General features: G+C 36.7%; 1 protein-coding gene across 1 annotated transcript in view; it reads right to left on the bottom strand.

The window, feature by feature from the left end:
• Nucleotides 1–24,666, bottom strand: part of RETREG1 (reticulophagy regulator 1) — a 63,729-nt gene that overhangs the window by 26,441 nt on the left and 12,622 nt on the right. The window contains exon 3 of the mRNA XM_030471794.1: nt 23,740–23,770. Within this exon, the coding sequence (XP_030327654.1) occupies nt 23,740–23,770 (31 nt within the window). The remainder of the gene's footprint in view (nt 1–23,739; nt 23,771–24,666) is intronic.

Genomic DNA, 24,666 nt, shown 5'->3' on the forward strand with positions numbered 1-24,666 from the left:
GAATGTTTACAAGACATCCTAAGTGCTTGCTGGTCTTGAATGAAGTTCAGAGCATTCAGCTTTGATTGGCCAAGGCTATAAATAAACAAGTCGTGACTCACCTCACACACCATGACAGGGTGTTTAGTAGCAAGCACAGCCAAAAGCAAAACAGTTGGCTTTTTTTTCTTCTGGTCATGTGAGGGAGGCTCACCACCCAGTCAGTACATTTTATTTTTCTGCTTCCACTGGAAATCTTCCTCAACATCTCCTATTTTTCTCAGGTGTAAGTGAGCAGCAACCAAAATGACAGGAAAATAAATGACACAAACTTAAACTGCTTAAAAATATAAGACCTTATTCTAACTGTAAAAATATCATTTCCCCTCTCCCCCCACAAAGCGTCAGTTACAAGCTGACAGAAGAAGCAAAATTATTCTCCACTGACTATATTCACAGAATAAATAAAAAAACTCAAAAACAAACTTTGGAAATTCTTTTAAAATAAGGAACAGGAAGAGGAGTTTTAAATACAGATTAATTGCATTGTTTTCAAGTTCTGATTCCTGGCTTGTCTGTCACAAGCAGTCTTAGCTTCACAGGGATTCCAGCAAATGGTACTGGAAGAGTCCTCAAAATGAACGTATGCCGCCGATAGGAGGTGGTTTTCTGCCAAAATACCTCAAATGCCTCTGTGAACAACCTGAGATGAATTGACAAATTCACTTTCCTCCTATGGCTTTGTGCAGCATGCATGACAGGGATTCTGTCACTCCAGCTACACCAGCTATGTCTCTATTAATTTTGAACACCCCCCAACCTTATCTGTGCTGATGACGCTTTGTCACACAGCCCAAGACTCCATGGATCACATATGTACATTGTTCAGCACACTGCTGAGCACTGCCCCTTCAAATGGCTTCCTTCTTCCACTAAACAGCTTGACCTACTGTTCTTAATATATTTTCAAATAAATATTATATCCAGAGATATTGGCATAGAAATCTGCCCCCTCCCCCTCCCCCCCAGGAAAGAACCCAGCAAGATTTAGAGCTGCCTCTCCTGCATGGGATAGTAGGAATTGTCCTGGGAATGTTAAAAATAAATTTAAAATTAAAAAAAAAAAAAAAAAGTAAACCTGGAACAAAAGGTATGTCAGATTAAAAACTACCACCCTATACCTCTGACTTGGTAAACTGCATTTGGTGCATTATGGGTAATGCATCATTCACTGGAAAGCTGCTTAACTTTCAAAACTACAAGGAATTCTATCAATTTCTTCTTATTTCAATATAAAATGCTTAAAATGACTAGGAAGAGCTAGATAAAAATTGCAAAAATTCCCCAAACCATAAAATCACAGAGCTATTACTTTAAATTGCATGATTTCTACATACTATGTGACTATCTCAATTAAGAAAATTCTCAGGAAATGGTGAGGAAAAAAAATGAAACAGGAATGCTGCCTATTTGTGAATGACAACTTCCTTAACTCTTCTCCCAACATTCCAGTTAGTTCTTTTTTCCTTTTCCTAATCTCATCCAGTCATCTGTATTCGTACCTTTCCTCAGCCTTTCACAAGACATGTTCTTCCTGAAGCAGTTTAATCATACTGGACTTTTAAAAGGAAGAAGGGAGAAGAAAAACAGGAGTAAAGTCCTATGTCTGAATTATGCAAGGCAATATATAAATATGCATTAATAAATGTCCTGCCCTACTCAACAGGGGTGTTACATGGTCACCTATATTTGCATATTCTGGTATCATCCTCTCTTTTCTTTTCCTTCTTCTGCTAGTTATAGCTGAAATACTTAGAGCTAAATTTCCTTCAAGCTGACCCTGAAACAAGAGCTGCTAAATTAAAAAATCTTAATTAATAAAATGATTTGTGTGACAGCTTCATTTTCCAATTAAAATTCTGAAGTTCTCTAATTAGGAAAAACACCAAAAGAAATAACAGAAATCTGCGAACACACAAAAGCACCATTCAAAATTTAAACGTAGCACCAAAGACGAAAGCAAACAAAACTAAACCCCTTATGCAATTTGAGTTGCTTTTGTTTGCTTACATGCATCGCAATATAGTCTTACATAGTCACATACATTTACTATGTAAAACGCCTTTTTACAAAATAGTCATTTGTAATGCATTTGATGATTACAGTAAGGAGCTGAAAAGCTTTCATGATCATATCTATCCCGGTATTTCAGTCTTGGAACTTGACATACTCCCAACTCTTCAAGTACTCCTTTGGACTGTTCATTTCTTTGTCACACTGTACAGAGTGTTCACTGCTACAGCAGAAAAATGGTTCACTGTTTACTTTTACAATTCCTCAGAACTCTTCCCCACCCTCAGTGAGGTAAGGAGTATAATACCTTATTTATTTATTGATAAGCAAGTTCTGGGAAGATTAGGTTCAAAAGTGTCTACTAAATGAGTAACTGAAATGTCAAGGACCTGTTAACTTGGAAGTAGAGCATTTATAAAACACTTCAATACTCAAAAGACTAGTTTCTACTTATATCATTACTCATCATTTTTGCAAATGAGACTTCAGAACAGCATGAGTGCATAATCAGCCGAACTGCAATCACACTAAAAAGACCGACTCTCCAGTAAATTTGTCTCAATTTTTTGATCATTCTGAATTCTTCTGCACCCAAGGGAATTAAGAGCTTGTACTGGCCCATCTGAAGGTTTCCAGCAGATCGGACTGCAGACTATTTAACAGTCGCACAAGACGAAATGACCTCTCCTAGTATGCTTGGTTGGAACAGGAGCAGGTGAGTCAAACTAGTGTACTGAATTAGGCCAAAGGGCTTCTGGCATCTCCTACTGCGTCCAAGAGCGCAGCCTAGAGAAAAATGCATTGCTGCCTTCTCCAAATAGTCTTCCAGACTCCAACTTGTAGCTCACAGATTTACTCAAACAGCAGTGATGTTTGTATTTTTAGCTCTGAGTGGATTTCCATCCTGTGACAGCATCTACAGCATCCTGTGGCAGGGACTTCTGCAGCTTAACTACAGGCAGTTTGAAAACCAAAAAACCAACCAAACCCCACCTAAGGTAGTTTGCTTGGATCTAGCCACTTCAACTTACTTCTAAGAAGCCTTATACTGGAACAGGTAGATGACAGAGAGCTTGCCTGATACTAGAATTGCTAAAAATAATTTTTAAATGTTTTTAACATGGAAAACTCAAAGTGACTAGAAGTGACAGGACTGTGAAAGGAAAAGCTCTTACCCTGCCCATGTTATTTTTCAGGGAGGTTCTTACTTCGTTGCTTAGTTGCAGCTAACACCACAACTTTCTGGATTGCAGGGGACTTTGGTCAGTCCTCTCTGTCCCTTCTAAGTTCCTTCCTGCCACCTCCGAAGCCTCAACTCATATGACTAATCCCTGCTCCTCTCAGCAACCTCTTTGCTTGTGCTATCTTCCAGCCTTGATATGTTTGTCACTTCTAACATCCAGCATTTTCTGAAATTTTCCCTCCCCTTGGCTCCATTGGTTCCTCAACAGGAAGAACCCCTTCCACCCTACAGAAAGATCTAACCCCTACCCCCTTACTTCTGAAAGGAACATGAAAGCACTTGACTTTGTAAACAAAAGGAAAAAGATACTATCAATAATGCTCCGCTCTTGGTCAGCTCATTCAGCTTTAAAAGCCTTATTTTGATTGCTTGTTTCATGCATACAAGCTGTTGCATGTCCTCAAATATCCTGCTCTTTTCCAAACTCTTCCTATGTTTACTATAACTGATTTAAGGTGGGAGAGACCAGAAATGTACACCACTATTCATGGTGTGGGCATACTACTGATTTACACATTTTGACCCTTTCCATCAGTTGTTCCTCATGCTCTGTTGGCCCTAATTACCACGGTTTTCCACAGAACTTTCCAGAGTACATAGTAGTCTTTATTTTATTTGGATAACTTTAAGAATCAATCCTTACTTCTGTTCATCTCCATTACCCTATTTTTCAACTAAGGAGACCTCTTCTAGACCTTTCTCAAAACTTCCTTGATACCTGCTAACATCTCTCTCTACCACCAGATATTAAGACACCCCAAAAAATGTGCTGGCACACAGATCAGCTGCCAGCCTGACATGCTTGATCAGGGAATCTTACCAGTTTTGCTCTTGCTGAGTACAGATTTGAACTGAACATGTATCATAACGATCAAGTAAATGGCTTCCCCCCCTGCAAAGAGTATAAACGTCTATGTGAAATTTTCCTTTTTTAGGCAGGCACCAAAGACTTCAGAGGCAGTCATCAGCAAAAGAAGGAAAATGAAAGCTATGTTCTTGTCAGAGACAAGGAAGCAGCCCTGATGAGCAGCTGAGAGGATCAGAAATAGTGTCAGAGGCACTGTTTTCTATACTCGAATACTGCTCAAGGGCTTCAGCAGGTGGGTAAAAGGCAGTGTGCTGTCCACAGGGAGTATGAAGTGGATGATCTAGCATTGCACAGTAGATGGTGTACCCCACCCAGTCTGCAAGCTTTCAAAGATTTTTAATTAGTCAGCCTGTGGCACGCTTTAGCTGGTCAACCAGCTCCAGAACTAGTCACAATCACTGCCCCTTCTATGTCTCTCCTCATCTAAAAGGAGAGCAAGATGGTGCTTTCAATGTATAACGTTGTTCTAATTATTCAGTCTCACTTCTAATAATGTGGATGAAAAAATAATGAACACCATACTGTGCACTTAAAGATATCCTAAAAAACCTCAAATGACTCATATCAAAGAAAATCACACTCCTAAAAGTTCTGTATCTAGTTCACATACCCGGACAGAATGGAAAGTCTAGCATTTTACTTTTTGTAGATGGTTTATGCTGACATTATTTTCAGCAAGAATATGTGTTTAAAAATTGCCATCACTGTCAAAGGCATGTTTCTGATTAAAACTAATTTGAAATGCATGTCTCTGCTATTGAAATAATTCATATTAAAAACATACATAAAGTTCCCCCCAAATTAAGTATTTTCCACCCCTTTTTCAATACAGAAAACAGAATATACTGGTCACATTCAGAGAGTGTGTGTGTGTGTGCAGGTGCGTGTACCTTTGTGTATTTATAAGTATACATTTTACTGTATTTCATCAATTTGAAGTGCACACCCAATTTTCCCATATTTTCAACATCCAAATTTGCTGAATGGTACTTGTCCCAATTCTTTCTGGCTATGTAAAGTTGACTTCAAATTGCAAATGCTTATTATATTTACCTAAATTTGAGATATCTTTGTACACCGTAAGATATGTACAGGCAGCTTGTTTTATAAGAGAGGGGGCCTTTCATACAAACATGAATGAAAAATCACGGTGCTAAAAAAACATTTAAGACACCTATTACATACAAAGCATAATTTTGTATTTATCTGTACCTAGAAGTAGGAATGGCAAAAAAATAAATTAAAAAAATCTTCCCACAGGTGAAGACCAAAAAAAGCAAACAAAATAAGTGCTTAGGAAATCTTTTTTTCTCTTCATGGAATCCTGCATACTAAGCAGAACTCTTCTTTGTACTTGGATGAAATAAATAATTGTTAAAACATTTTTTAATTCTCAAGCTGCATATTCAGAAAAAATACTCCCAAACAAGCAAACAAAAACCAAAACCAAACACAACCCCCCCCTCAAAAAAAACCCCAAACAAAACCCACAAACAAAACAGCATTCAATTTTGACATTAAAGAAGTAATGCAACATTCAAAAAGCTAAGCAAGATATTGCATGCAAGAAATATTTACTGGGCAGAACAGAGCACATAAATATATATGTTTAAAGAATCATAAAAATTTGAGTATAAAAGCAAACTGACTATCAACAGACACCAAAACCTGATTTGTATCAGCAACAATGAATTGTCACTGTGTGGTTTTAGTGTTTCATCATAAAGCACACATAATAATATGCCATGGTGCATGACAGTATTTCCAAGTTTTTTAACACATGGAGAAAGAAAGGTTAAAGGAAGTAAGAGAGACTTCGACTGAAGTTTAAAAGCAAATCACTACATTTTAGTCACATAAAGATAGCAAATCTTCCTCTGGTACAAATATGTTACATCATGCTGGATTTGTGTGACAAACATAGAAGAGCTGGAGACAGGGCGGTAGATCTTACCACTAAGGGTGAAAATCTCAACTGCTGTGGGACTTTTTGGCCATGGGATCTTGCCTAAACAGCTATAAAAGAAAGAGATTTTGGAAGGAAAAAAAAAATAAAATCACATAATTCATCACCAAGCAATTATCTGAGCAATTTCTAAAGATAACCAAATATTTTGCCAAATTTTTCAAGAGACTCTTTATATACTGTTTTATGAAACTCCTTATATACTGTTTCATTTGTTTACTATACCATATTTCCTATTTATCTCAAGACCTACAGAAGTATTTATGTACTAGTTCCCCTATAATCATGGTCTGTAATTCAGTAAAGTCACATTAAAATGCAATTTTTTTCCTAGGCACACATGCTACTCAAGATTTTGAAACCTTCCCCTACATCTGTCTCTTTTGGTTTGTACCAGTCTGAATCTGTTCCTTCTCAGCAATTGTATTCTCCCCCATTGAAAAGATATGAACTATATGAAAGGCAGACCAAATAGCAAGATAGCTATACAATGAAATCAGCTTGCAAACAAATTGGTCAAAACATTAAAAGTAGTTAAGACATGAAGACTTGAAAATCTTTTTCACAAAGTGTCAATACAGAGTTAAAGCACAATCCTGAGAAGTTTGTGTTTTCTAATGAAAGAATTAAATGCAGCACAAAACAAGAAAAACAGACTGCCAGCAAGCTACCAAGAAAATTAGAACATTTAGAAGATACTTCTATACATAATTCAATGAAGAACATAAGAAGACACTCAGCTATGTAGAATCTTTAAGATAATTAGGACACTCAGAGCCACATACTGACAATGTCTGTGTCTAAAAGCTTTTGCCAGTATGCTCACGGTTTGCTAAGACAACCCCCCATTACTTTATAGCTGCCATCATCCTGTGAAGAAGAGGGTATGAGCCAGTTTTCCATCTAATCATATAATTTATTCTTTGGTGCAATGTAAGAAAATCTCACCAGAGAGTGCTTATGCAATCACAAGCCATAACTAGATCTAAGTCCAGGTCACCAGTTCTGAATTAGAAGCTTAAGGATGAAGAACTGCAGGACATCAAGTACTTTATAATGGAAGCACAGCACAGTTATATATTATTAATAATTTTCATGACATCAACCCTGTTCTTATGTCGCAGCTCAAAGAGCCAAAGATATTCAGAATTGCTAGCCAAATGTTTTCATACTAATTATGATTCATCTTGATTCCTTCCGGGCCACAGCTTTTTTCAATGCCTATATAATGAAAGTGAGACGGATTACTAAATTATACTGTTAACTTATCAACTTATTAACATCAACTTATTATCTATTTGGTGGTTTACTGTGTGACAAGAGATAAAGTCTCAGAGTTTAATATGCCTGATGGTAAAATTACAGTCATATTCTCTCATTTTGAAAAGAGCTTTTTTCCATTAGAAATGTCTTTATTCAGTCTCACTGTGGTAGTTTATAAAACTATGAAACGCAGAGAAAAAAAAAAAAGGAACCTCTTGCCACGGTTCATGTTACTATTTGATCTTGCATTATAGCCCTACCAGCTGAAAAGAGAAAGCAGACATAGAAACTTGCTAAATCCTAACATCAAAACTTAAAGAAAATAGTCCTGCATAGTATCACAAGCAACAATGTAGAAGGGCAAGATAGGTAATAATGAGAAATAGCAGCAAGATATATATTATACAAAGCAATGGTATCCTTCCATGATGGCAATTCATACACGTACACAATTGCAGATTCGATAGGATGGTTAATTCTGAGATCACTGATGAAAACAAAACTGATTTTATCCTGGAGTGACTGGTGTGCCCAATTTCTTACTGGAGTTTCTCCAAAGTAAATACTTGTCAAACCACAACCATTCTGCTTTTTAACATCCAACCCTCTGTGAAACAACTCCAAATTTAAAGCTATGAAGGCCGATGAAACACTACACAGCTCCACAGAAAAAGCAAGGGGGCAGCCAAGACTGCAAAAGACAACTCGACCCCCTCCCGCAATTACACCTACTACCAAAAAACCCTACAGAGTTAAATGGCTCTTGAGCTAATACAAGCCAAGAAAGGTTCAGACCAGGAATGATGATCAATGAACACCTGCAACTTAACGCGTCTGTCATCAAGGGCACATGCAGATTTGTGATTTAGGGGAATCCCCTGAACTGGCTGGGCAAGTGCTGCCAGAACACTCAGCCAGAAGTGCTGAGCACCCGATAACCTTTGCCCTGCCTCAAGAAGATGATAATAGGCATGACATTTTGCTGAGAGGCTGACAGCACTACTGGGAAGCCAAATTCAGTTATCTAGACTTCTACCTCAAAGTAAAAAAAAAACCAACATAAATTTTCCTTTCCATGTTCCTGTACTATTAATTTTTATTTAAAATCCATTTTATAAGGTGGTTTAGAACACATGTATAGACTACCTTGTTTCACACAACACAACAGCAGCTCCTATCACTGTTAAAACTTATTTTACCCTCATTTTTCATAGACATCTAAGGATTTCTAAAGAAATCTTTTTGTTAAGCTATAGAAAATACATTTCAGTAGCATATTTTGCTGTCAGAAAACTGAAAAATTAAGCATTCATTTTAGAAGTTACTTATTCATACATGTCTTTTATCTGGATAAATCTACAAAATTTTATCAGAGCTTTTGTTGTTTTCCTTCAGAATCTTGCTCTCTGAGATACCTACGAGAAAGCATCCTTTGCTTTGAAAAACCTTCTGTGCTGATATACAGATCATAGAATATCTCAAGTTGGAAGGGACCCATAAGGGTCATTGAGTCTAACTTCCTGCATGTTCCTATAGATGTTCCTATAGAGGAGGGAAGTAGAAGGGTGAAAAGAAAGTAACACTAAGACTTTGACTTTAGTCCAGTGAAGTTAGTTTTTCTTACCAAAAAACAAACACGCACACCACACACCCAAAACCACCCCAAACCCCAAGATTTTATTTGGGAAATATTCAGAGCACTTTAAATACAACTACTTTTCAGGTACCCTTAATTTCTCTCCAGCTCATTTCAGTAACTGACAAAGAAAGCCCCAGAATACTAATTTCCATATGCTAAAGTTGTTCTTTACCAAGTAAAAAAGCCCTTTTAGTAATTTTTTTTATTTGATTATTGATTGATGAAATAAATATTTTCCAAGGTACATCTGGAAGGGTTTTGAGCAAAGTATATGAAACTTTAACAAAAAATACCATTTATGTGTCCTGTTCAGAAAATTCTTTATTTTTTTATTGATCATCATATTAAGGAGTTTTCAGCCGAACTCCCATGTTTTGAGACTTTGATTAAAATGCACAGTATCTAATTCAGCTCACAGGGTGGGACAGAAGTTGCCAAGCTATGCATCTTAGGAAAATTGTCTGCTTACAGTGAACTCACAATGAAAACAGTTTTGTTCATGTACAGCCCTGGCATAAGAACTTCATACAGTAATTGTTCAGACACTTTTAGAGTCTTTGCTATCAATATGGAAAATAAAAGTCTTACATGCCTTTGTCTCAGTTTGTGTTCTAAGAAAACACAAACATGCATTTGGCTAAAAGTTCTTAAAAGTGTTTTGAACAATATTTTTTTAAAGATCACCCATGCAAACCTCAGATATTACTGCTCTGATTGATTTTATTACTCTGATCTCATGCCTAAATACATAAAAGCAAGTTCTTAAGGTACACATTGGCCTTGCAACTTCCGTGGAATGTGGTGGTAGCAACAGCCACTCAGTCTAAAAGTGGGCAACAGCTATCTCAGGTTCTGGGATTTCTCAGACTTTAACATTTATACACAATTTATTAACAACATATACACAATGCAGAAATAAACAGATGTATTTATTTCAGACTTATTAGGTCACTTAACTGTCTGAAATTTTTAATATAAATTTTTAAAGAATGTTAATATTTTACCTTTCAAACTGTAAAGGTAAAGTATTCAAGTATTTGAAATAGATTTCTACTACATTCATATTGGATATTTTTATATTCACCGTGAAATTCTCTTAAGCATTACCGCACACTATGAACTGACCTACAGTAACATCGTCACAGCTACGACAGTGATCTGTTAATTGTATTATGAATCCAAGCGCTTGGTGAAAAAAGGCTGAAATTTTGAAAGAGCATCACTCTCCAGATTTAAAATCTAAGCTAGGAAAAGGTGTGTGTGTCATATGGTGCTGTGACCACAACATTCAGGTGGACTTGAGAGAACTTTTACGGATTTGTGCTGAAGTATTTATTTCTGAAAATTTTTATTAAATCAGTTTCCTGAATATGTCTGTTAATCTGTATTCAAGGAGTAAGGAAACCTGTAGAACATTGAAAAACATAATGAACATATGCTATCCTCTATTTTCCTCAATGTAAAAATAAAAGACAGCTTTATAGGGCTGATATCAAGTGTTATTTAGACTCTAAAACAACTTTGAATATTAAAAAAAAAAGGAAAAAAAGAAAAAATAAGGCATGAAATATTTTAATAGGTAAACATGCAACAGCAATTAAAAAAAAAGGAGACTCAGGAAAGGAATATCATATTTGTTTCAAAACAGCTAGGCTGTTTTACTCAACTGTATGTCGAAACACCCTATAATATGTTATTCTGCTGATAGGCTCACATGCTTCAACAGAACTGTGTGCCAGGACATTCCTTACTAAATTAGTGACTAATCAGATGATGTGCTGGGAAACACACCCTCACGTGTTACAACCACCCAGGCATCTGCATCTGCAACATTAAAAAAACCCCAAAACCAAACAACAAAACAACCAAAAAAAACCCCAACCCCAGGGACTAAGACTATAGCTTCTTGTGTCCTCTGTAAATAACTTCCATCGTGTGTTCTGTAATCTAATGCTTGTATTTGGCAAACCAGATGCAATTGAAGCTCAAAACCCGACTAATATATAAACTCAACTCTACTCACTCTGATCTTCCTCCTAACACTGTTGTAAAGATTCCAAGCAATGACATTCTCCTCCTTCCACAGCAATAACTAGTAAATATTTCTTGTATTGTTAATCATAAATGTTTCTTACTTCTTTTATGAAGTTCTCAAATTAACTGAAATTGCTTGTTTCTTTTTCCTTCTTAACACCTTCAAATTTCCAATATGCTTTATAAGTTGTTTAGAATTTGAAAACTTGACAGGAATTAACTCAATATGCTGTTAGGAGACCTGCACATATTTTCTCCTTGTGCAAAACAGCATTTTTACAAAACTGAAATGTATTTTCTATATTCTTGCTGCATACAAGGGGGCATATTGCATATGGAAAACTCTGTAGCACTGTAGAATTTTCAATCTTTTGTTCTTGTTGCTAAGATATAACAGTGCAGAATATTATTTGAATAATTCATTTTCTCAAACCACATATAATAGTAGAGAAAAGCAAGCTTTCTAAGCACAGAAAACAGATACAGAACCTGGGTTTCAGGTTCTAGAAAGCTTTGCATTGTCTGCAGAATGACCCGAAAGCTGGTCTCATGAAGCTGAAATCAATGTCTAGGGACAACTGGCCCCAGAACCATTTCTGTACATCATGTATAGATATTCTCATAATCGGATTGATGCTGGTTTGTGTGGCAAGAAAAAAAAAAAATCTGTGACTGGCAACAACGGAGACAAGTGATCATGGAAACCAGGAGGCAAATGCCTCTGATAAACATACCTATGGCAGGTTTGGGCATTTGATTCAGTAACTTTTTTTGTGCAGAACAAATCCTGTTCTTCTCCTCAAAATGGTAAAATAACAAAAGCAGTATTTCTTCTTAGAGGACACAGATAATTTAGACCAATATTAAAGGAGGAAAAGCTATCTGTACTTGCAGGAGAAGAACATTTTTCACATGTTTGTGTTTGGCATAAGCCATACCATTTGCTTTTCATGCAGTCTTTAGTGACAGTATGAAAATAGAGAATATGGTTAAACTTGCTACCTGTTTCTATGGAGAATATGATTTAACTTGTGTTTAAGAAAAGCAATTCCAAAATGAAATGGTCCAGGTTTTTAATTTATCCTAAAAGCAGTCTCTCTATTTAAAGTAACACTGGGGGCTCCCTGAACGCTATAGTTTATAAATACCCTTTAATATGACAAGTCAAATGACTTCAGGATTGTAAATTATCTCTCACAGTTGTTCAACTGTTAAAATGGAAAGAGGTAAGAATAGAATAAAAATACCAACAGTGAAAATGTTACACATGCAAGGGAATAAACATAGGGAATAGGACACATGACCATTTTAACATTAGTCTTTCCACTTATATTTACTCTCTACCCTTTAAAAGGGTCAGTTTTGCAAACTTCTTTCCTGAGGAGCAATTTGAGGTCTCTCATTCTGCTCAAAAGCTCCACACTGATCAGAAATGCAGTCTTCCTCTACTCATGATCTGTCTGGTACTTGTTGCAACAATATTCTGCTAGTTTAGGCATTAAAAATCATTCAATGCAACCCACCAACTTATATAACAAAGAACATTTTAAAAATACATAAAAAGGGTGAAAAATATGAACATTACATTTGCAAGCAGAACAAATCTCCGAGGCATGCAAACAACATCCTACAGCTCCATGACAACTGGACAGGCTGTTCCTGGACTAGGCAGTAGTTATATTTATTGTATGGCATAACCCTACAAGGAATTACAAGAAAGATGTTTTGACTGTATGTCAGTTTTCTGTTCTCTTTAACAGGACTTTAGGTACCTTGCTGCTCTAGAAAAGTACTATTGCTTTCTAACCAATTCAAAGATAGATACAGCAATATGCAGCCAACCTCTACCTATCTAGATGTTTCATTAAGTCTGCCTAAGTGCTTTGAAATCATCTAACCAAAACATAACCTTGCTAAAAAAAAAAATGACTTTTTCCAGTCTGCACTGTCTTGCAAAGCCTTGGAATACAGTATGTCCACTTGAAAAAAAAGGAATTAAAAGATTGCACTCCAACCAGGAACCTAGTGTTAGTTTTAGTGTACTGATATACAGCTACTTCTGCATAGTTACAACTATGAGCTGCGAGACATTTGACACGGATCCCCACCACAAATTAGAAAAACCCAGAATACCAAGTACTTATTCAAAAGTCCTTATGGATTAAGGACTTTTCAGGTTGAGAGCTGACAGAGGCAGGGAGTGACAAACTCTTCCATTCAGAATGATGCAACTGCATCCAAGTCTTCTCCTTTCCCTGTCCGAGCTGCATAGGAAGGCTTTTGCTACTCTTCAAGAGGCAGCTCATAACGTGAGCCTAAGTACACCTGTCGTAGAACAAACATCACTCTTACAAAATGTCAGCCAAAAAGTACGTCCAAACCTTTTGGATCCTCCAACTGGAAGGATCTTTATCTAGGATATGAGGGGTCTTTGTCACTTTCCCCCACATACACTTTATTCCAAGTTTTACTTTCTTATAGAGGAAATCAATCAATCAGTGAGGAGAACTATCAATTCCATCCTTGAACAGGTTTTCTTATAATGCTAAATAGGCCAGCAGCCAAAGTAAGAGCATACCCTTCTACACCCTGCCTCTGAAGCATGCTATTTATAATAAACACTTTGTAAATATAAACAGGTCAAAAAAAGAAACAAAGCAAGGGCTTTATACTGAAAATGAAGTAATATTCAGATTTGACAGCAATATATTAAGTATGTCTGTCAGTAGCTGACAATTTCCAGCTTTGAAAAATAAATAGGGAAAGAGTAATAGATGATCTGCTCAAAAATGGTCAGAGAACAGCATTTTCTTAGATTCAGGAGGTACCCAAATATTGTCCCTTTTAATTCAATACTCTCTGTGGTGAGTCTTGCACCCCACAGCAAGCAAAGATTAATTGCTTGCTTCAAGAAGGGTCCCTGAAGATATGATCTGAGAGGGATTGTACCAGTGCAATTCCTCTGCAGTTTTTCAGATACAGATTTTCAACAGAGATATTCACAAGTTTAGGAAGTCAACCCATGAAGATGGGATAGATGACTACTTTAAGAGAAACTTGTAGCTTTCATTGTTTGTCCAAAGTGTGGTCCACAGCTCAATACAGAAGAGAGTATGTTATGTTTTTCCTGTAATTACACTTTTAAAGCTATCTATCTCAGCTGCTGAAAAATACTGCTGCCAATATTGCTGTATCAGTAAGAAACATGAAGACATTAAGAAGTGAAAGGCACCTCCAAACTCTCCTGCTGCAAGCTGGAAAAACTTGGCAAATGGCACACAATGGCACTGTACAAATCAGCAAATTCAACTGCAGCACCTGCCATACTTGCTCTTAACTAATACAGAAGAGTAGAGTTAAGAATTTGTTATTGAAATAGTGCAAAGTTGAGAAAGGGACACGTGGCATGGAGGAGCCCCAGAGAAACACAAACCATTTTGGCCATCTTCTCTTTCTGAATCTCTGGTGTTTTTATTCACTCACCTCCTTGATGAAATTTTCTGTATTCACTTTATCACTTTCTTTTCAACCCCTATCAGCTTCCAATTGTTGTTTTGTTTTCTTACTGCTGGAAACAGCTGAACTAAGAAAACCAAAACACCTGCAATTTTAAGTATCTTGTACTTAATGTTTAGTTAATACTGTGATAAAAAGAAGTATTTTATCAGTACTGTAACCATAGTAATAAAAAAATATGTGAGACAGACTAGATGCTGGTAGGCAGCAGTGAGGAGGCTGCTTTTTTTCCCCAGTGATAAGAATACGGGTATTATGTGACATGCCAGCGAGCATGACACAGAGCCACCAGAACTAGGTCAGCTCAGAATTAGCAGTTCTTAGGTTGTTCACAACATACAAATCCACCTGGCTGCACTCACAGACACCTGCATTTTCTACACAGCAGATCCAGAAGCAAAACTCTCATGAATAATTGAACAGTGATTGCAGCTCCATGCTTCAAAAAATTAAACACAGAATAGAGCTGGCTTTTCTATATGTTGAAAATTGCTGAAGCAAAACTGCCCTATGTTTAAACAAAAAATGACGAACAAAGGCTGTATTTCCATCCTCCCACCATTATGGAGCTAGCATTTTTCAGCTGAGTGTAACAGTTAATTTTTACCAATGAGTAACAAAGGAAATTAATTACTGAGTCACTTTTGCACAGGATGCCGCATACCTTGCAGTTTGCAAAGCCTGCACTTATGTCAGGTATTTATTTCACATATTTAATCATGGATGCAGTGACTTCACTTGAATAAAGCATTTCAAACCTAGTTTATTTAAATATAGTAAAAACACAAGCCTCGCTGTGCTGGTGCCCGGATGACCTTTTTTCCAACATGAATGCAAACTTGCAAAAGCATAGAATCATAGAATCATTTAGGATGAAAAAGACCTTTAAGATCATCGAGTCCAACCACAATGCTAGGTATAAGGATTTTTAGAGACCTCCACATGAAATCTCCTTAAGATGTTCCATGAAATTACTTCTTCTGACTTATCCAATGAATAATATTTATTTATACTTGAGAAGTTACATATAGAACACTTAAAAAACAATATGCTCAGAAATTACTACTAAAATCTCCTATCTGTGAGAGATTGGCAAGACCAAAAAGCAACTGTCAAATCAGATTATGTGAGGTGTTCTTCTGTATCTTCAAATTTTAATTAAATACTTTTATAAAAAACACTATTTTCAGAAGAAAAAAAATTCCCAGGGGTAAACAACATCAGCCTTCTGAACGACTCCCAAGTATCTCTGTGCTGCAAAACCAAAATATACAATATGGAAATCTTTCAGAGCTCTCTAAATAGAACAAAAAGTTTAAAATGATTCTTGGTAATTTTGACTACAACTAGCTAGTGGGTTAAAGGAAGGGACAGGATTATGGGAAAAATAAAAAAATAACACATTTCTCAAAGAATTATGGTTTATGACATTAAAATAGGGCTATCCAAGCAATTTCAGATCAACTGCTTTCACCTATATATTCGGAGATACTGACCAAGTTAGTAGCACAGCTGAGAAGCTGTTAAAGCAGTGAATGCGGATTATTCAGTATCCAAATAAATAAAGGAGGCATATTTCTTTTAAAAAAGTACATAGCCCATCCTAAAGGAAAGGTGGAGATGTACACCACAACTGGTGCAATGCTTTTGAAAATTTTCAATATGACACTGCAAAGCAAAGTGCAAAAATACAGCTTATGTACAATCAGTCCCCATAAGATAACTTGATGTTTAACTGAAAAGCCATACTAAAGGGCAGGTGTTAGAAGTGTCTTGTTATATGAGATTAATATGTCCTTAGCATTTTCATTCAGTATCTGCACTAATCCTTCAGATAAGTGAGTGGCAATAGCCTGGGAGGAGTGGCAGACAGAATGAGGGTTCAAAGAGGAGCTCAAACTGGAAAATGTCATGGAAAAATTAACCAGCCAAACTCATTGGGGATGTACTATATTTAACAAGCTAAATGCGTGAATGCAAAATGGGAAACAGCTTGCTAAACAAGCAGTGCAGTGAAAAAGGTGAATGTTCCTAGCAGAATATAAGCTACTCAAGTTATTTGCAAGAATCTTAGAAAAAAATATATCTATGCCTGGGATGCATTTACAATACATTTATGATCTACAGCACAAGTCATCTCTTTTACTGGATAAGGCCTTGGTTTGAGCATCATGCTAGGAGGAATACAGATACTCAAACATGTATGATAAAAGTTTCTGAACACATAACTCAAGACTCAGCAAATATTAAATTGGGCTGATGGAATATATCCTTGTTAAAAGAAGTTAAAGCAACCCCAGTAAAATTCTGCTGGTCCTTTGTTTCTGCCCTAACTACTTTCTCAGAAGTTGCTCTTTTCTTGTAGTCACAAAAATGTTTAACCTTCATTTTTTAGCTAATAGGGACAGAATGCAAATAAAGTTTATAGAAAGAGGTATGCAATATTTGTTTGGTAGTAGTACAGAGGCTGGACAATTCCAACATTTTCTCCTCATCTCCTCCATGCACTCCCTATAATGAAAGGCAAGTTGAGCTCCTGGAGATGAGGAAGAGAGGAAAATGTCCTGTGATGGCTAAGACAGAATCACGTTCTGCCAAAGTACTAGAAAACCACAGAGAGTAAGCCTGACTTCAAAAGTTTGCAAACCATTCAGTGTAAAAAGAAATCAGTTATATGCAGCACACATTATTTCTGGCAAATATAAGGGGAAAAAAAAAAAAAACCAAAAACCAGCAAACCAAACAAGCCAAAGAAACCAACTGCTTCTACCAGTGAGATATATAACACCTACAAAGGCTGCACCACCTCCTTTGTGTTAATGTGTTAAACGGTCTTCAGACTTTAGATATGACACTTTTGTCAAAGTGACAGACTTTCTATTGAAGTTTTATTATTTTTTTGTTCCTGTAAGTAAACAAAACAATTTACAAAAATGCTGATTTTATCATCTATCAAATACGACAGCAAACCCCGAAGAACAAATTACCTGAAAACTGAGCTAACTATTTGGAAATAACTAGCCAGAAAGTAGGAATGAACTCATGCAATATAAAACAAATAAGCAAACAAAAAATACAAGTATCAAGAAGTTTTTGCAATGTAGACAATTCTTCCTGTGATCTGCAGGAGATTTGAGCATTTATATATAATGTGCCTTTGTGATGTGGAATAAAAGAACACCATGTTGTGACAATGCATTAAAAAAGGTAAAAAAAAAATTACAGTTTGATACTTGAACAGTACAGAGGCTACTGAATAAATAAAATACAGGTTTAAACTGCAAATAAAACTCTATTTTCATTGGCAAAGACTACAGTTCCACAAGTATGTATCCACTTTCTGCAGGACTGAAGCCACTTTTTTGTATTAAGAACATTTGGGAGAATCACATCTTTAAGCAGAATTATTTGAGATATGTTATTCAGTCATATACATATTCCAGCACAAGCTCATACAAATACATGAACTGAAATGAACAGAACAGAAAATATTACAAATAGAAGGAGCGGAAGTCTGAGTACACTAGATACCTTCAGATTTCACTGAAACAACTGAAGAAGGAAATATTTGCACTCTGAAGCCTATTTTTTATTTATTTATCTATTCGACTATATTCTGCCCTCTGCCTTTCTCTACGGCCATGAAGTTTTTTTCTGGAGCCTGTTACCAGATTTCACGCAGTTGTGTACAGCCAAGTGAAGAACGGATCTTGTCTGCATGATGAAACCAAGATTAAGGGACTGCAGAACAGAAACTGACACCGACAGTCCCATGTTTCAGTACTGACTGGTGCACATGACTGGCCTCGGTTTACGTTAGCTTTGTTCCTACTTACGACATCAAGGAAATGGATTAACAAGCATAAAACAGGAACACTTCCATTACAATCTTGATTCTGTTACGATTTCCTAATGGAAAAAGATCTTATTTCCTAATCCGCTCATCTGCCAGGAGATCTCTTCACAACACCCTGAAGGGCAGAACACTTTGTATTTTTTCTTTTGAGATACAATTAAGCAGGATACCCTGAGGTCTCAGGAGTGATCTGAATATACACCATACTGAGCTGGAGATTCGCTTCAGAGAAACTGCTTGCAAACACAAAGAGACAGAGGTAAATCTAGTCCCCATGGTCATTTTTTGAGCCCTGAAGTTGTTATCGTTGTGCAATGGTATTTCAGCATGTTGCTGCAAGAGTCAGCTTCTTAATTGTAACCACGAGCACCAGCCAATGGCATCTTTAAGATAGACAGGCCTTCAGACCAACAGGGAGTAATGACACAAGGGTTGTAAATGTAATTACTCTTCTCACCACCCCAGACTTACTGTATATATTAAAAGGAAACAAAGTGTCACCATTAAGGTCCAATGTACCTGACTAGCCAGTACAGAAATGTCTGTACATTTCATTTAGAACAAGATGAATCATGCTATATATCTCACAAACTATTTCAACTCTTTCTCCATTGAACACAAAATAAGACTAGGAAGACGATGTCAGAGATCTTTAGGCAAATGACTTGCAGATTGTCTTAAGCAAATCCAGAAGCAAAGCATATGCAACAGAGATATGTAAAGCCTCAGATATAATAAATGAAGCATGGTAATTAAATGAAGGGCAATTGTCTTGTTTATCTTTAGTGACAACATGAAGAGTTTTTTCCATTGCTGCCAGTGACATTTTAGAAATAATTTTGCACAAGTGCATTACAGAGCTATGATTAGGTTCAAAAGAGTTTTTTTCTTCTTGGAAAAAACCAATAACCTCACATTGTGTGAAGTCCATCAAGGTCTGAGTGGTGGTAGTACAGGATCTGTTCTTCAGAGCGCACTGACCACTGCAATGGTTCTATAGACATTTGTCTATAGAACAGCTGATGCAAATGTGGAATTTGTGTAGGTCAAAAGATGAATTTGAGTCTTGTAAAGTCACAACCTGAATTTGAAGCTGATCTGTCACAACAGGACTTATCACCTGCTCACCCAATAATGGCTGTAGTTCCCTACGAAGCAGCAACACGCCCCTGGAAGTGACTTCGATGGTGCCACGAGTCTGCAAGTGTGACCGCAGTTAACTCCGATAAAATGAATCCATGAAGGAGGGACTGGAGGAGGGGGTAGCAAGAAACAGGAACATCCTGGACTTGGACAATGAACTCTATGTGTCTGTAACCTTCTGTCAGTGAAAGCTATTATCTTAGAAATATCCCAGTTGACCAACTACGGAGCTTCAAGAAAGCTTCAATATTAACCCATGGTTTTCAACATCAAGTCCTAAATTGCTTCAATAACAGCTACCAGTTAAAAGCTGTAATCAAGTGTCCCTTTTTTTTCCCGTTTCTTCTCACAGAAGTCTAAGTCTTGATCGGTCTTATCATACGGGCAGCAGCGGAGAGACATGCTGTTCAGGGTGATGCACCTTCTTATTTTTCCCTCCTCTTGGGACCAGAAGAGAGCATACAAGTTTACCTGGGAGGAAAGCCCCCCGCTGGGAAGAAAAAGTCTTTCTCTCAAACTACAATACCACAAGAACCCTTTCAGGACTTATTTTCATGGTCTAAAGAATTATAACCAAGATGTTCAATGTATAATAATGTACTAAGTACTATACGCCTACTGCGGTCTGCGTGGCTGATGCAGCGATTAGTCCAGTAGGGTAGCTTAACACCATCTTTGGTCAGGCAAGTCTCTTCCAGAAGTCAGTAACTTTAATTTGTTTAAGGAAATGCCAAAACATAGAAGGGGCTGAAAACTAGCTACACAGAGCTGCCGGTTTTCACAGCATTAACTCCTTTCTTTCTGGCTTATTCTCCAGGCACTCCCTGATGGCCGTTTTAAAGGACTGTTGCTTAGTCTCTTCTCAGGTTGCAACTGATTTCTTCTCAGGTTTGCTATAAATGGATAATTTTGAATAAATATTAATTTGACCTCCTTAGGTTTGACCACACAAGAAATTAAGGTGTGCCACAATTTCTGTGCATATTTTAATATTTACTAGCACAGACTAAAGAAGCATCAGATTTCAAAGAAACCTTGCTAGGATAGGAAGAAATAAAACAGCTTTATACAGAAAAAGAATAATTTAACAAGTGACCTCCAGTAGTCCTTTAACAGTTGTTACCTATTTTTAAGGAAGTCAATATGCGTGGCAATGCTGTGGGGCACTAGAACTGGTCATTTATGTAGTCAAACCATTAAAATAGCTCTTGGCACAGTTCTGGCACATGCTAACTAGCACTTTCCTAAACAACAACCCAACACAGTTTCAAAGTTGGCACAGACCAGGAATCCTTTCCAGCCTGCACAGGGCCATTCTGCATGGACCATAAGGCAGTTAAATGCTACAGACACAGATTTTTTGTACCTGTGGGCCATGACACCAGAGAATGACCACAAACACATTTAATTTATTAGAATAGGTACTACCTCACATTCAAAGTACCACAGATCTACTACATTTTTTCTCTGTATATTATTTAAGAGCATGCAATTCACTGCTGGGTAGCGTTTTTTTGTAAACAGACAGTATGGGGATACATTTGATACAGCTTGCTTATATGAGACAACATGAAACTAGTTTTTCATATCCAATCTTGAGTATGGGTGCATGCAAATCACCCAGCCTCAAAATCTTACAGCAGTTCTTCCAATTTCAACACAATCAACAGGCACATTCATGTCAGCATTCAGAAAAGAAGAAAAGAAAAAACCAAATACACACCCACAACGCAAACAAATGCAAAGTCTTTATGTGAGCTTATAAAAGTTCTAAATGAAAGTTAGGGTGCAGGAGCTGGAATTTCATTTCTGTTAAATAACCTCTCTTAAAGCTGCCTTAACACCAGGGGGCTGTGAAATGTCTAAAGCAACATCTATTTATAGAGAAGGTATGCAAGAGCCAGAGAACTGCAAAACAGTAAAGACTCATCCCCGCTCTGTGCAAACTGTCAGAAAACCTAGTAAAGGACACGCATGCCTGTCCTGTGCTAAGGTGTAAAGGCCATGCTATCAGAAACCTTCTGGGCTTTCAAAGAGCCAACCAGCTTGTAGATGAACACAGATATGCATAAAAATTCACCTAGATTTCTGAGGCGGCTTTCAACAAGGTCTCTCATCAAATGCTTTTACGGAGACTCAGAAGTAATGGGATATGAAAGCAAATTTTCTGGTAAAGATGGAGACCAACTGCAAGGAATTGCAGAACTTTAACCAAATATCAAGTGATTTGCTCACAAAAAGGCAAATGAAATGTGGAGAGATTCACAAAGGAAAAAAAAAATATCTTAAAGTCACCTGGGCTTTAACATGACGTTTTCTACTTAGGATCATAATCTTGAGTTAAAAAAGCCAACCAATGTAATTGATGCTGAAGAATATTAATAGAGAGTGATTGCTCACAATTTCTTCCAACAAGGTAGAAAGGGATTAAGAAACTATTATACAGCAGTAAAAAAACACAAGGCTGTGTTCACAAAACACACAGTTCAGCTGTGGCTATCTGTGCTATGGGATGTTGCAAATAGCAAAAGTTTGTAAGAACAAAAGCAATGAGATAAATCCATGAATAGGTCCACTTAGAATAGCTTGGGCACGGGGGTGGAGGTTTTGAGGAAGATATCACTTCTGATACCTGTAAGTCTTTCAACTGGAAGCTGCTGGAGGCTGGGAAAGTACACCATTAGAAGTACCTTAGCAAGCTTGTCCTGCTTTTATATCCAAGGCCATGTTTCTCCTGGCTGGCTGCCTTCAGAGAACAGATACCAGGCTAGATGGACTTACGGATTGACTTACCATTGCAAATTATTTTACACAGAAACATCCAACACTTGTATTTTATTATCCAATGGTATAGTCTACATGGAGCTTATCAAATTCTCTTTTCTACTCTCTATATTCGTTTCTCACGAAACAGCAAAGCCAAGGCCAAGATTCTGGACACCTGAAAACTTGAATCCAAGATATTTAAAGTACTATTTATAGTCTTTCATGAAAATCAACTGTTCTGTTTTGGGACCCGATGAATTGAGGAATGAGAAGAAAAAAAAGTCTCAAACTGTAGAATTATTTTTGTTTCCTTCCAATCCGTAAGCAATTTTTTTTTTTTTTGGTCTCCCTCTTTTCAAATGTAAACAGACAAGTAAATTCAGACGTCAAAACCCCAAAAGATAGTAAGTTTAATGTAAATTTCTCTCACAAAGAACAGGAGGAAAGAATGAAACACAGATCACATTTGTGCCACAGCAATGGCTTCTCAGTTAAACATCTGTGTAGACTGCAGAGAGTAACACTAGCTATGGTAAAAGAACCATTTTACACTGCCCAGTTCATGAACTAACCTGTCATCAGTTCCATACAGCTCCACTTCAGGTTTGTAAGAAAGCCTGAAGATATTTCATACCTCTAGAAGTTCAGGAATGACTGCATATGTGAACTGCTTTCTGTAATTGCCACGATATCAGTATGAATCTCTAAGTAGAAAACAAAACCCTGCATCTTCCCTTTTCAACTTTGCATTACTGGTTCTTCAGTGTCAGGGTGTAATACAGTAGCGTACTAATGGATATGGCTCTGAATGACGTCAGATAGTCTATAATTCCTGGTGAGCTGTTTAGAATAATAATGCTCTAAATATACAATCTTTTATTCTGAAAATGGACTGTCTGTAAACCATTTAGAGACACTGTTTACACTGCAAATTAAATCAGTTATATACTCTACACCATTTTCTGTTGTGGACTGAGACAGCCCAACAGCAAGTCAACAGACTTCACAGTTATTAATTTCTATTCCTATGGCTATCAACTAATATTTGTTTGAAATTATAATGATCCATTACTTGTGTTGGCTACTACAGAGATAAAGGGAAATGCCAGCAAACTTTCTTACTTCTAAACAGCACTGGTACAATGATGTTCTAAAAGAAAGTTACCTCCTCAACCAACACAGTATTTTTCCCTAATAACCAACTTAAAAAACCCACCAATTCCCAGAAAACACAAAGCATGATAACCCTACTGTGAGAAAAAGCATTTCTAAAAGTATTTTGATACGTGGAAAAGATAAGGTCAAAATAATTCAGTTCTAATTAGAGGGAAAATAGACTAACCATGAAAAATAAGATATTAAATAACTAATATATTAAAAATAATGTACCTACTTGCCAGTGATGATCCTCCAAAGCTGCGCACCTGCAATTGTGGGAATGTAAGATGAAAAACAATGCACTAAAACAGAAACAGTAGTATTTTTTTTCTTTATTCATAAGGAATATTCAAATTTGGGACAAAATGAATAACAAAGTCTCTGTAACAGTCAAAACATGAAGAATATGTTGACTTAGCATAGCACTTCTTGAATTGTTTTCTGTAAACTTAATATACCAGTTAAAAATGTAAATGGAAAAAAAAACCGCTCAGTGTCTTATATTGCTACATTTTCACATGAAAGGAGAAGATAACCAACATAACTTACACTTTAGATCTAAACTGACAACCACTTTCTACATTCCTTATGAATCTGTAATAGTCTTGCCATCTAGTGGTTGGTTGGAAGTGTGAAGAAGCTACACAGAAGTGTTATAGCAGGAAGAATTTCTTTCTGCTTTTCTGCCTTTTTTCTTTTTTCCCTGCTTTTTGGAGTGGCACGTCATTGATTTCAAGACACTACCCAAAGACTTCTACAGAATTACTTCAAGAACCTGACTGTTCTTGAACCCTGTGTATAATGCCATCAAAGGCAAGAGTAAAATGAAAAGGTTAACTATAGTAAAATAATCTTGTTCTGTAAACTGGGAAATAGAGGTCTTCCTAGCCTCATCTCTATGATAACTGGTTAAATAATCCCACAGAAATGCTAGTGAAACACAGATGAAGATGAGATAGTATTCTTAACCTCTTAGCTTGGTCAATATTGGCACACCTTGGATTTGGTCAATACAAGAATATTAATAATTACAGCTAAGAGAATTTACATAAATCACCACTTTCCTACTAATGAGGTACTCAACATTAGTGGTGATTTATACAACACAGAGCTTAAAAATCAAATTCTGCTAAGCTTTAAAAGTTGCTGTCTGAGCATTTAA

The sequence above is a fragment of the Strigops habroptila genome, chromosome 1 (genome assembly GCF_004027225.2).
Source record: "Strigops habroptila isolate Jane chromosome 1, bStrHab1.2.pri, whole genome shotgun sequence".
NCBI classification, from domain to species: Eukaryota; Metazoa; Chordata; class Aves; order Psittaciformes; family Psittacidae; genus Strigops; species Strigops habroptila.